The sequence below is a fragment of the Pungitius pungitius genome, chromosome 3 (assembly GCF_949316345.1).
Source record: "Pungitius pungitius chromosome 3, fPunPun2.1, whole genome shotgun sequence".
NCBI classification, from domain to species: Eukaryota; Metazoa; Chordata; class Actinopteri; order Perciformes; family Gasterosteidae; genus Pungitius; species Pungitius pungitius.
Window position 1 is genome coordinate 17,345,514 of NC_084902.1, and position 12,397 is coordinate 17,357,910.

At 39.9% G+C, this 12,397-nt stretch overlaps 1 protein-coding gene across 1 annotated transcript in view; it reads left to right on the forward strand.

Moving 5' to 3' along the window:
* myo7aa (myosin VIIAa) overlaps nucleotides 1-10,623 on the forward strand; it is a 49,396-nt gene extending 38,773 nt beyond the window's left edge. The window contains exons 32-50 of the mRNA XM_062561281.1: nucleotides 108-335; nucleotides 700-867; nucleotides 1,048-1,165; nucleotides 1,805-1,931; nucleotides 2,294-2,463; nucleotides 2,873-3,063; nucleotides 3,461-3,585; nucleotides 3,903-4,060; nucleotides 4,433-4,586; nucleotides 5,019-5,174; nucleotides 5,344-5,449; nucleotides 5,543-5,656; nucleotides 5,822-5,909; nucleotides 6,126-6,232; nucleotides 6,402-6,587; nucleotides 7,175-7,291; nucleotides 7,536-7,619; nucleotides 7,833-7,952; nucleotides 8,399-10,623. Coding sequence (XP_062417265.1) covers nucleotides 108-335; nucleotides 700-867; nucleotides 1,048-1,165; nucleotides 1,805-1,931; nucleotides 2,294-2,463; nucleotides 2,873-3,063; nucleotides 3,461-3,585; nucleotides 3,903-4,060; nucleotides 4,433-4,586; nucleotides 5,019-5,174; nucleotides 5,344-5,449; nucleotides 5,543-5,656; nucleotides 5,822-5,909; nucleotides 6,126-6,232; nucleotides 6,402-6,587; nucleotides 7,175-7,291; nucleotides 7,536-7,619; nucleotides 7,833-7,952; nucleotides 8,399-8,491 — 2,610 coding nt within the window. The 3' untranslated portion in view covers nucleotides 8,492-10,623. The remainder of the gene's footprint in view (nucleotides 1-107; nucleotides 336-699; nucleotides 868-1,047; nucleotides 1,166-1,804; nucleotides 1,932-2,293; nucleotides 2,464-2,872; nucleotides 3,064-3,460; nucleotides 3,586-3,902; nucleotides 4,061-4,432; nucleotides 4,587-5,018; nucleotides 5,175-5,343; nucleotides 5,450-5,542; nucleotides 5,657-5,821; nucleotides 5,910-6,125; nucleotides 6,233-6,401; nucleotides 6,588-7,174; nucleotides 7,292-7,535; nucleotides 7,620-7,832; nucleotides 7,953-8,398) is intronic.
* The last annotated feature ends 1,774 nt before the right edge of the window (nucleotides 10,624-12,397 follow it).

Sequence of the window (12,397 nt, forward strand, 5' to 3'; positions counted from 1 at the left end):
AATTCTTATACATTTTGATAGAATAGAGAAAAATCTGATAAGAGAATACCAATAATCATCCAAATGATTGTGAGTAATAGCGGCAATGAATGGGTCCTCTCCCACAGGTCTCGTCTTTGGGCAGTGGGAACGACCACGTGATGGACGCCGTGTCCCAGTGCGAGCAGTATGCCAAGGAGCAGGGAGCCCAGGAGAGGAACGCCCCCTGGAGGCTGTTCTTCAGGAAGGAGATCTTCACGCCATGGCACTCCCCCACCGAGGACCAGGTCGCCACCAGCCTCATCTACCAACAGACCGTCAGGGGCGTCAAGTTCGGGGAGTACCGCTGCGACAGGGTACGTTTCTTTCGATATATAATTTAGTTGTATGTATATACAGTATATTGTATGTATAGATATCCTGAGCGGAGTTTTCGATGAGTCGCAGATCTGCACAAGAGAGATTGTAAATTGTAAGACACTTCAGCTTCACTCAGCTAGCTGCACCTGAGCTGTAGCTCAGCTGTTCCTTTTTCTCTCCTTTAATTTCAGGTGCAGCATGGGTGAGGGCCCAAAAATACAGTATATCAGCAAAGTACTCTAATTTTACAGTGTATTGGGTCTTTTTAGGTACTAATAATAGTACCTAAAAATCAGACAACTGATAAAGTCAAACTGGACCATACAGAGTTCCTCAGTTGCCTCACATCTGTGTCCCCAGGACGACTTGGCAGAACTGGCCTCTCAGCAGTATTACGTGGACTACGGTTCTGAGATCCTTCTGGAGCGCCTGCTGAGCCTCATTCCCTCCTACATCCCAGACAGAGAGATCAGCAGCTCCAGGACGGTGGAGAAATGGTCTCATTTCATCATGGCTGCACACAAAAAGGTCACAGAAACCAAATGTATTTAGAAGGGAACACCAGCAGCTTGACATCTGGGCTTTCAGTGACTTTTGTTATCATCCTAACACGCATAAAGATGTTGAACATGCTACATATTATACCCGATGAACTACGGGTATAAACAGCTAATGGTCATTTCTCTCTCTCTCTCTTGGACTGCTCAGGGCATCTACACCCAGAAGAGATTTGACCCTCAGAAGGTGAAGGAGGAAGTGGTGGACTTCGCTCGACACAAGTGGCCTCTGCTTTTCTCTCGTTTCTACGAAGCCTTCAAGTTCTCAGGTGAAAATCTACAACTTCTTTAAGTTGAAAGTTTTAGTTATTTATTTGTACAAAGCCCTGTGGTCTAGATTAGATTCATTCTTAGTTCCAATTTAGGTCTTCAGATCCTTATCAAATAAGAATGTATGAAAAATAAAATATAACTCAAGTAAAATTTAAAGACATGAAACAGTGCAGGAGTTAATATATTGTGATACAAACATAAAGGAATAATATATATGTGTGGTAGGTGGCTGTATTTATTGCCAAGTTAACAAGAATCAAGTAGATCTTTATGCATAAAAGTAGGACATATGCTGTATACTGTATATATTGTAAGCAGGATGGTAAAAGTATTACCATAGTTACGTGAAAAAAAACAAGTAAATCTGCATGATGCCAAACATAATCCTGTATTAAAATATTGTGCAGTTCTTTTCATTCAGCTGACCTGCTTTGACTGGTTACTTTACTAAAAAAGGTTTCTTTGGTAAAAGAAATTTACAATATGTTGGATTTAAACAAAAATTACGTTTAGACAATATGGGACCCATTTGATAGAGGCTATTTGATGGTACAGTCACAGATACTGCCTTGTTGGTCCTTCAAGCGTGGAGCCTTCAGGTGGGAAACCTTCCTCCTCTCCTCTCTGCCTCTCAGGTCCCAGTCTGCCTAAAAACGACCTGATCGTTGCCGTCAACTGGACCGGGGTTTACTTTGTGGACGAGCAGGAGCAGGTCCTCCTTGAGCTCTCCTTCCCAGAAATCACTGCAGTTTCCAGCAGCAGGTGAGGCATGGTTCAAAAAAGATATATTTTGCCTGCATTTTCTCAATTTTCACTCTTCGTGCATCATTTTGAGAGAGAAAAATATATGCTGGTTGTAGACACTACAACTACAACTGTGACTATGGAATCCAACAGACGATTACTTTTGGCCAGAGCCCCATGGAGATAGATTTTCTCCTTTCTGTATTTTCAGCAATTTTTTAAAATTAATTTCAGCTCTCAGCATTTCAAACACTTTACAAAACCTTATTTTCAGTGAGTCTGTTTTGAAGGGAACAAATGATGTGCTGCTATTACAAAATGCTTAGATGTGTAGCAATCTGGTTATTTTGTCGTTTGATTCAGAGAACTTGTGCTTTCAGAGGAGGAAAGTTACAGAGTCAGAGTTTCACTTTGGCGACCATCAAAGGAGACGAGTACACCTTCACCTCCAACAACGCGGAGGACATCCGCGACCTGGTGGTGACCTTCCTGGAAGGCCTGAGGAAGAGGTCCAAGTTTGTGGTTGCGCTGCAGGACAACCCCAACCCCAGTATGTCCTGAATGGGGAGGGGGCATTTCTCATTTAGTTTCTCCTCTTTTTTTGGTCTCCTGATATATGTAATCAAAACAAAGTCCATTTATAGCAATGTTTATTTCAATATACTGTGTATCTATACAGTGTATATACAGTATGTGTGTTAAGGTATAACTCCGTAGGTACTAACTGGAAATGTATCTGTGAAATATTCTCAAATTGTCAAACAATGTCCTAAGTCTAAAGTATCAAATATGTTAAAGCTAATAAGCAAACGCACACATTGAAAAGCTGGCCCAAATTTTCAGATGAATAAGCGGAAACATCCGTTTGAGTCTTTGTAATATTCTGTGGATTAAATACGAGTAGTTATGGAGGAAATGCCGGTTAGTTATCTCACCTCCAATGTTTTCTTTTTCCACAGCTGGGGAGGAGTCGACGTTCCTGAGCTTCATGAAGGGAGACCTGATCCTGTTGGACCAGGACACCGGCGAGCATGTGCTCAACTCTGGCTGGGCGCACGGTATCAACGAACGGACCAATCAGAGGGGAGATTTCCCTGCTGACTGCGTCTATGTCCTGCCCTCAGTGACACGACCTCAGCAAGAAATACTGGTGAGAAAGGCCTTTTTCTTTGTGAACTTAGTTGTCTGAAGGAGACTCGTCCTTAGAATGCTGGCTTCCTCCTCCACTTGTTACTTTTTAATGGTCAGAGGCTGCTTTGTATTATTGCCACAACTTACACTTCAGCTGACATTGTGCCCACAGCAGCAGGAAGCTGAATAACAAAGTTTGCAACAGCACCGTGAGGGCAACGTCACATTACAAACATCAAACAAATCCAAAAACATAAAGCTGCTCAAACAGGCTGTAATATAAAAATATAGATTCTAGAGTCCAATCTGATTCCAACATCCGGCTCTTTGTTTTGTTTGCACAAACCTACTGGAGGTCCCTTTATAATAAAATGCTGCGTCAGATGAAAGCAATCTGATGTGATGCAATCCATCAGGCGCTGGTTACCATGACGCCTGACCAGCGGCAGGAGTCGGTTCGTGTTTCGCAACTCGTTCCGCCGGAGAGTGACGACAGGATGAAACCCTACACGCTGGAGGAGTTCTCCTATGACTACTTCAGGTACGCTCATACACAGATACTGGGATTAAAATGAAGTGAATGGCATCTGTGAGGCATCCTACCATTGTAGGTTTTAGTTTTACACAAGCAACAGTAATGGAAAAGCTAAGCAATCAGTCCTGGGCCCCTTTGTGTTCTTCATTTAGCCTTTGAATAGAATCATTTAGGCATTATGAGTTGACTAACAATTTTTTTTAACAATTAAGTGAGATTGTCATGAGTTGAATTCCTGTCATCATACTTACAGGTCTGTTTTTAACCAGAACAATGTAATTATGACCAACACACAGTCAAGTCAACATGTCTTCCTCTTCCAGGCCTCCTCCCAAACACACCCTGAGCAGAGTGATGGTCACTAAGAATCGGGGGAAGGACAAGATGTGGAGCTGCACCAGAGAGCCGCTGAAGCAGCCGCTGCTTAAGAAGGTCGTCAACCACGAGGAGCTGGCCCAGGACGCCTGCATGTCCTTTATAGATATCTTTTAAAGACCATTTAGACCATATGAAATGCTCACAATGAGAAATGCAACCCTTTACCCTGACAATAACTTGATAGATGAATGTATGTATGAATGTATGTACATATATATATATATATATATATATACACATATATATATATGTACATACATATATATATATATATATATATATGTATGTACATATATATATATATATATATATATATATATATATATATATATATATATATATATATATATATATATATATATATATATATGTTCTATATTGGACTCCCAATGTTGATATTGGTGAAATTCTGGCGTCTCACATTCATGAGCTTTTGAGCTTGTCAGGTTGTTGTGTTCCTTGACATTTGTCCCACCTATGATGAAGTACATGGGCGACTACCCGTCCAAGCGGACGCGCTCCGTCAACGAGTTGACAGACCAGATCTTTGAGGGAGCACTGAAGGCGGAGCCTCTGAAAGACGAGATCTACTGTCAGATCATCAAGCAGCTCACTGACAACCACGTCAAGTGAGTAAACCCATCAGTACAATCATTAAACTACATGAATGATGATAATGATAATCGTGAGGTTCACACTTGCATTCAACCTTCACACAAAGTCACTGAAGAGGATTTTCTTTTTAATTAATAACTTTCATTACTTCAATGGATTATGTATAAAACTGAGCAGCTTTTGGATCATTGGTATGATTTTATCATGGTCACAGTTTTTCCAAAATGTTAAACCTATTTATTTTTATATTAATAAATAATATACAAAATATTACTTAAAAATACTAAGCTTTTAAAATACTAAATACAATCCATTGAAATTACGAATGAGGTTTTGTGCGTCATTACGTGAAACAAAACTCAGGCATGGAGGGATGTGTTGTATCCAGCATGCATTACTCATGCCGAGGCCCAAGCAGACCGAACATGACGCTTCTTGTGCTGCAGGTACAGCGAGGAGAAAGGCTGGGAGCTGCTGTGGTTGTGTAGCGGTCTGTTTCCTCCCAGTAACGTGCTTCTGCCACACATCCAGCGCTTCCTCCAGTCCAAGAAACACCACCCCCTCTGTGCAGACTGCATGCAGAGGCTGCACAAGGCTCTGCGGTAAAAGGAGACGCTGTCATTTGATTCAACTGGTTATTGTTGAATTAATGTTTATTAATGTTCATAACTTTCAAGTGTTTATTGAAAGTTATTAAAACACACACACCCCTAATCAGATTATTGGTGGTCCTGTGTGTGTTTCTTCTTCTTATTGTTGTAATGGTAACAGTAACGGATCCAGGAAGTACCCCCCTCATCTGGTGGAAGTGGAAGCAATCCAACACAAGACAACGCAGATCTTCCACAAAGTATATTTCCCCGACGATACAGACGAGGTCAGACTCACACACACCAACACACACACACGTATACAGGAGTAAACATTTCCTCTGATCAACAAGAGCGTGCTTGTGCCTGAAAACCTGCAGGCGTTTGAGGTGGAGTCCGGCACCAAAGCAAAGGATTTCTGCCAGAACATCTCAACCAGACTGCTGCTCAAATCACCTGAAGGCTTCAGCCTCTTTGTTAAGATCTCAGACAAGGTCAGAGGTCAAGTAGTGTTCATCATAAAGTATTAGTAATAATAGTAATAATTTTAGTTGCATGTGGCTATATAAATTTTTGTCAAAGTGGAGATGTCAAAATGAAAAACAAATGACCCTGTCCAGTATGTGATCTGATCTGTGTGTGTGTGTGTGTGTGTGCAGGTGATCAGTGTGCCAGAGGGAGATTTCTTCTTTGACTTTGTCAGACATTTGACCGACTGGATTAAGAAATCTCGGCCTGCTAAAGACGGTTGGTACCTCCATTAACCAGGCGTGTCTCATAGCTCTGAGGCGACTGGAGAAATCCAACACACAAGTAGTTACTTGACTGCTCACTCATAAACCATGTTTGGTTTTTGAAGACATTGTGACTATTAGGAAAGAGGCTGGGCAAACCTGAAATTAAAAAAAAGAGTTTTAAAGTTGATCACATTCATATTTGCCCTCTTCCCATCTTACCTTGTAGGAATCGTTCCCTCTCTGACCTATCAGGTGTTCTTCATGAAAAAGTTGTGGACTAACACAGTTCCAGGGAAGGACTCCTTCGCCGATTCTATCTTTCACTACTACCAGGTCAGGCGGGAAATAGTTTAACTTCAGGCTGCGACTCTCTGCTTGTTCTCTGCTTGGATTGTTTCATCCAAGGTTCTCTTTTGACTGCTATATTTGAGTTATGCTAGAACTTGACCTTTTTGCAAATGGTGACATCACTTCTTCCTTGTCATTCCCTTCTTTTAATTAGGAGCTGCCTAAGTACTTGCGTGGCTACCATAAGTGTTCACGGGAAGAGGTTTTCCAACTCGCAGCGCTCATCTACCGCGTCAAGTTTGAGGATGACAAATCCCACTTTCCTACAATTCCCAAGATGCTTCGGGAGCTGGTTCCCCAGGATCTCATTCGTCAGATGTCACCAGATGACTGGAAAAGGGTAAACTTGCAAAACTCCAGATCACAAAACACCTGTTTTGAAGCCATATTCACAATGATTAAGGGCAACCTTTTTATCCACTTTTACTTCTTTGTATCCTGGAGACGTGTCATTTTGTAAATGTTATATACTTTAATATGATCATACATTGTAACTGACTAAATTATACTAACTCAAGTCAGATATATCGGATATAAATTTATAAAAATATTTATATACTGTATACATCACATTTTCTTTAAATTTTTAAACAGAGACAACGTGGATGTATGATTCCAATTCAGAGATTGAGATTTTGAGAGAAAAAAGGTCCAGAACTTCACAATAATGTCTAGCTTGCATAAGGATTTAGTGCCCTATATAGTAAGTACAGTGTTTTGAAGAAGCCTAACCGTCGCATTGTCGTCTGCATGAAGTCAACAAACTTTGAATTGAATAATATCTCAAAAAAATAAAGTAAATGGATGAATTGTGAATGATATATAACACAAAAAGGAGCAGCTCCAAGTTCCTCACAGATTTCTGAGCTTCTCACACCCTCTGTCTCTGTGTGCGTGCGTGCGTGTGCGCCTGTGTGGTCATTGCAGTCGGTGGTTGCATACTTCAACAAGCAGGCCGGTAAAACAAGAGAAGAAGCCAAACTGATGTTCCTAAAGACCATCTACAAATGGCCAACCTTTGGCTCCGCCTTTTTCGAGGTCAAGGTAAACCCACCTGGAGACAGTTTCTGGATAGTCAGTTTCTGTATGTGACCAGGACATTAACTTTCATAGTGAGTGAGTGAAAAAAGGAAAATATAGACTGAAAGGAAACAAGGACACACCTGATAAGGGAAACGAAACGAAACTTTGAAGAGAAACTTTACTTCTACAAATTCCAAGATATAACAGATGCTCAATGGATATCTAGACGTGATTACAACATAAATCTCCTTCCTTTTGTCCGTAGCAAACCACGGAGCCCAATTTTCCGGAGATCCTGCTGATCGCCATCAACAAGCATGGAGTCAGTCTCATTGACCCGAAGACTAAGGTTTGTCTTCACAGGAACAATTAGTGTTCTCCTCCCCACCTGACTGAGGTTAAAGGTTTCACTTTAATGGTCAGTTTGAATTGTGTACACGGTAAACAACTCTCCTGCAGCCTGTTGATGGATTTTCTTTAAGTTCCCCACATTAACTACTTAACTATGCATCGATCAGAGGCCCTGAGGGAGAGGCTTACCCCTCTCTGTGTGTTTGTGCAGGACATCCTCACCACTCACCCCTTTACCAAGATCTCCAACTGGAGCAGTGGGAACACCTACTTCCACATCACCATTGGCAACCTGGTCAGAGGAAGCAAGCTGCTGTGTGAGACCTCACTGGTGGGTCACACTCACACACACGATGAGATAAATGAGTTACAATTTAGGCTATATTAGTGCTACAACTTTCATGTCATACTCGCCTGTTTTTCTTTAAACATATCATTTAATTCCAGTTGCTTCTACTTTGCAGTATTTCTTGATTGAAACCACCGCCAATGAAACTCAGCTTCCCATAGATTTTCACATTAAAAGCCTCCTAAGAAGTTGTTCCGGTTTGATTTAACATTAAGAAAAACAGCAAATTTCCCTTTACTTAATTCATCAAGAAAATCATTAGAAAACAAGTGAAGAATCTGCAGCTAAATTGACATTATGCAGCCCTACAAATGAGAACAGATCTGAAACAACTATCAAAAGACAAGCTTAAAGAAAGTTCACTTCCATCAATGAACTGAAGATATCCACTGTGGTTATGCGTGTGTATGTTTCCATTTCACCTGCAGGGCTACAAGATGGATGACCTACTGACCTCATACATCAGCCAGATGCTGACCACCATGAACAAGCAGCGCTCCGGTCCGCGCCACAGCAAGTGAACTTCTCACTGGCAGGAGGCCGCTGAGCTTGTTCGGCTCCTGCGCCCTATTGGCCAGCACTGCAGCTGGGGGCGGACCTTTGCAGACCAGTTATGGACGATGAGCCGCAGTCCTTCTGGTAGCTCAGATGGGTCAAATCTGACCAGGGAGAGTTCCGCTGCCAGCAGCAACGACCCCGGCGAAGGCCCCAGCAACTATCACCACGACAACCACGGCGAAGGTGAGGATGAGCTGTCCAGTGAGGACGACTACCTCTAGACCCGCAACGCCTCTCCCAAAAGGCCGGCTCTCCTTGATTGGTTCAGGATTCAACTACAGGGGAGACTGGTGGACTACATTGACTCATAATGAACATGTGTTGGGTCCTTTTTATGCCTTTTATATTTCATGAAATTACTAGAAATATTAATATACACTAAAACGCTGGAAAGTACTGATAATAAAATGAAAATGTAATAATAGTATCAATAATTGTAGGCCTTATTGCCATCGCTGTTTTTCTATATACAGGTCTATATTTGACCTGTATGATTGTGAAAAGGGAGTTAGAATCATCTTTAAAAATCTAAAAAAATGTGTAGTTTATTAAAGTAGAGCACAGTTTACCTTCATTGAGGTACAGCTCAGCCTGGAGAAGACATGTACACATTTGATTTCAGTAACAACACCGTCCTTCCTCAGGCTCACCAGCGATAAGGATCTAAAAGAGGGACAAATGTCATCCATCTTTTAGTTAGCTTTAGTAAATCAGTTCTCTCTACACCTGGCTCGATCACTGTGGTGACTTAAAGTCATGGACTGTATTTAAGTGTAATGTGTTTGTTTGTTTGTTTGTTTTTAAACCCCATTCATGATTTATCCTCAAGCATCAAATGTTGGTGATTATTAGCAGTCAGTTTCTGTTTAGTTTTACATTTGATGGCGTAAGTGTTTCCATATTTGTGTTGAGACTGCATTATGTAGCATTGCTGTGGCTTGTTGCTGCTGATTTAATGGGACTTTTGTAACATTCTTGCTGTTGTACAAAAAACTCTTGACTTTTACTTGCTTTCTTAAAAATGTTGTCACATAAGAGCTGCCGACACAAATAGTCCATCCCTTGATGATACGCCCAAAAAGCAGTTAGTAAAATGACCTTGGCGAAGTCTGATTTATCATCTACTCTCACACTCCTGTAGTTTTTAGCGTTACCACAAATAAAATGTAGATAACTAAATCCGTAAGTTTCCAACAACTATATACACAATAATAACAATAATACCATCAAGAGAATCAAAGACCTCCACAGCAAGGCCCATCTGGCTCACCACTTTGGAGGCACCAGGCGGGTACAAAAGACCCTTCAAAAGGCGTTTTGTCTGAAAGGAAATGTTACTATAGTCAAGAGCATCACACATGTACTCGTTCTTCTTTATAAAGGCCCTCCATGTGCTAAATATGTTTTTACGTTCAGGATCATTGATTGATCCATACATGACTATTGTATCATCAAAGTCCTTCAGCAGATGAAATGTTTATTATTTGAAAGAGTTCTCAATAAAAGTGGTGACATGTAACCTAAATAGTAATAAATATTCTGTATGATACATCATTTGTATACAACACTTCAAAATACAAACATTGTGTCAATATTTAATTAGAACTTAGCTCGTTTTTGAAAATAGACAAATAATTTTGTTGAATCATGATAAAAGTCCAATCTGAACCACAAAGGTCTCTCATTTTTATATAATGCTTTCCCTGTGTTGGTGACATGTCAGCGTGAAGTCTACCGTCTTCTCCTTGTATGATTAACAAATACATTGGTATTTTAACAGTGCCAACCATTTATTTTCATGTGGTCAGTTTGTGGTTTTTCTTTGACTAACAGACTGTTGTGTATTGTCTTTGTAACCAGATCGTCTTGATTCCCTGTAGTGTTCTTCAGTTCTTTGCAACGTCTGCTCTTTACATAAAGCATTGAATGCATTTGTTTTGACTTGATTGGTTTATAAATTAATAGTTAATATTGTTCACAATGTATTTAACACTGCTGGGGCACTGATCCAGTGGTTTTCACATTATTTATACTTTTACTGCCACTAGTATCCAGTTCACCAAGATAGTGCAACATGTTAAACAAAAATGATTGAATATAATTCAATTCAATTCAATTAATATAAGGCCTCATTCAGGAGAGGGGGCTATGACTTTTCAGCTTTCTAGCTTTTATAATTGAATTTATATAAATTAAAATCATAAACTTTTTCACATTCCTTTAAACTTCTTCAACTCTCAACTTTTTCAGCTTTGCAAATCCTTCAGCTAGAGATAGGGTTGGGGGGGGGTGGTAGCGGTCGGCGGCCGGGCTTGCACAATGAGCAGCGCACAACTTCACAACAACCGGGAGTTTTTCGTGCGTCATTGGCTTAGCAGGCTGTGATTGGAAATCGGGACTGGAGCTGTCAAATCAAAATTGCCCATAATTCGGGATGTCCCAGGTAATACGGGACGGTTGGCAGCCCTAGCTAGAGACACCATTTAAACTTTAAAATGTTGACAAAAGTCTAAACTATTTCATAAAAATGACAGCGTGTTGATCTCGATTCTGCTTTTTTCATAATCACTGATTATGTTTCATTCGTTTTACGGTCCTTTTCTGACATTTACATGGGTGCCTATGTAGAGAGCTAGAGTGAGGAGTTTTGAAGGTTAGAGTAAGAGCAGAGTCAGAATCTGGTAAAAAGAAATGGCACTTTTGCCCTCATGGCCACAATAATAACTTTTCTAAACTGCATTAATACAACAACACAAAATATGTACAGATAAATAATGTCCTAAGCTCGCACCAGAAAGAATGCTCTTTGAGGAAGAATTCAGCTTCGCACCTACGGTGGCCCTGAAGTGCAAATCAACATTACAAAGAATGAAACACTTGAAGCTCGAGACATTTTAACATTTTGGAAAACAAATTAACATTTTATAAAAACACATTTATGTCAGCCCTGTGAGTAAAGTGACAAAATTCCTGGTGTGGAATATGAATGAATGGCATGCTGTCGTAATACAGTATCCCATAAAATATCATTGTCTTAGTTTTGTAAATTCAAAAATAGTTTGTAGTATATGACTATTATCAGTTTAAATGTTGATTACCATTTGAGGCATTGGCCATTTTAGAAAATTACCATAGAAATGTTTTTGCTGAATAATTACTGAAATATTGATTTGTTTGTTAAATAATTCACTATAAACTATTAATGTTTTCAAACATGAGGTATAAAAAAAACAGTGATACCAACGACTAAACATTTCTTCTATTTCTTTTAATACCAGAGGACAGTAGCATTTACAATCAGAGAAAAGTTACATTAAAAAAGAAAGATAAAAATCTAAAAGATCTTTAAAATTATATTTAAAAAAAAGCTTTCAGTACAGCACACATTTCTAAATGGTACAGCGATATCACAATTGTTATGGCAATGGACAGTAATAAAACCCTTATAATTTTATTCTATTATACCATAGGGGTATTTAAGTACTACAGTTCTCCATTTAAAGACAATGTTGTGCACTAAACATGTCTCGTTTGAGGGAGATTTTCTTGTTTAGGATGATCAGATTTATATTTTACAGATACACCGAATGCGTCTTGCGGCTACTTTCTTCACATGACTTGATTTTTAAAGAACATGCATGTCACCTTCCAATGTCTCAGTCACTGTTATGTGGCACGCAAGACCACAGCTTCCACTCTGGGCGAATCCTAAATCAGTAACCACTGATGGAGCACAATGTAAAACACAGCTTTGATATGGAAGAAAAGCACACTGATCCTGACTATACCTTATAAAAAAAGACACAAAGTTTTACCAAGAAACAAGAAAATATTTTCATGTTGGAAAGTCATTTTGTTCACTAGTGTGG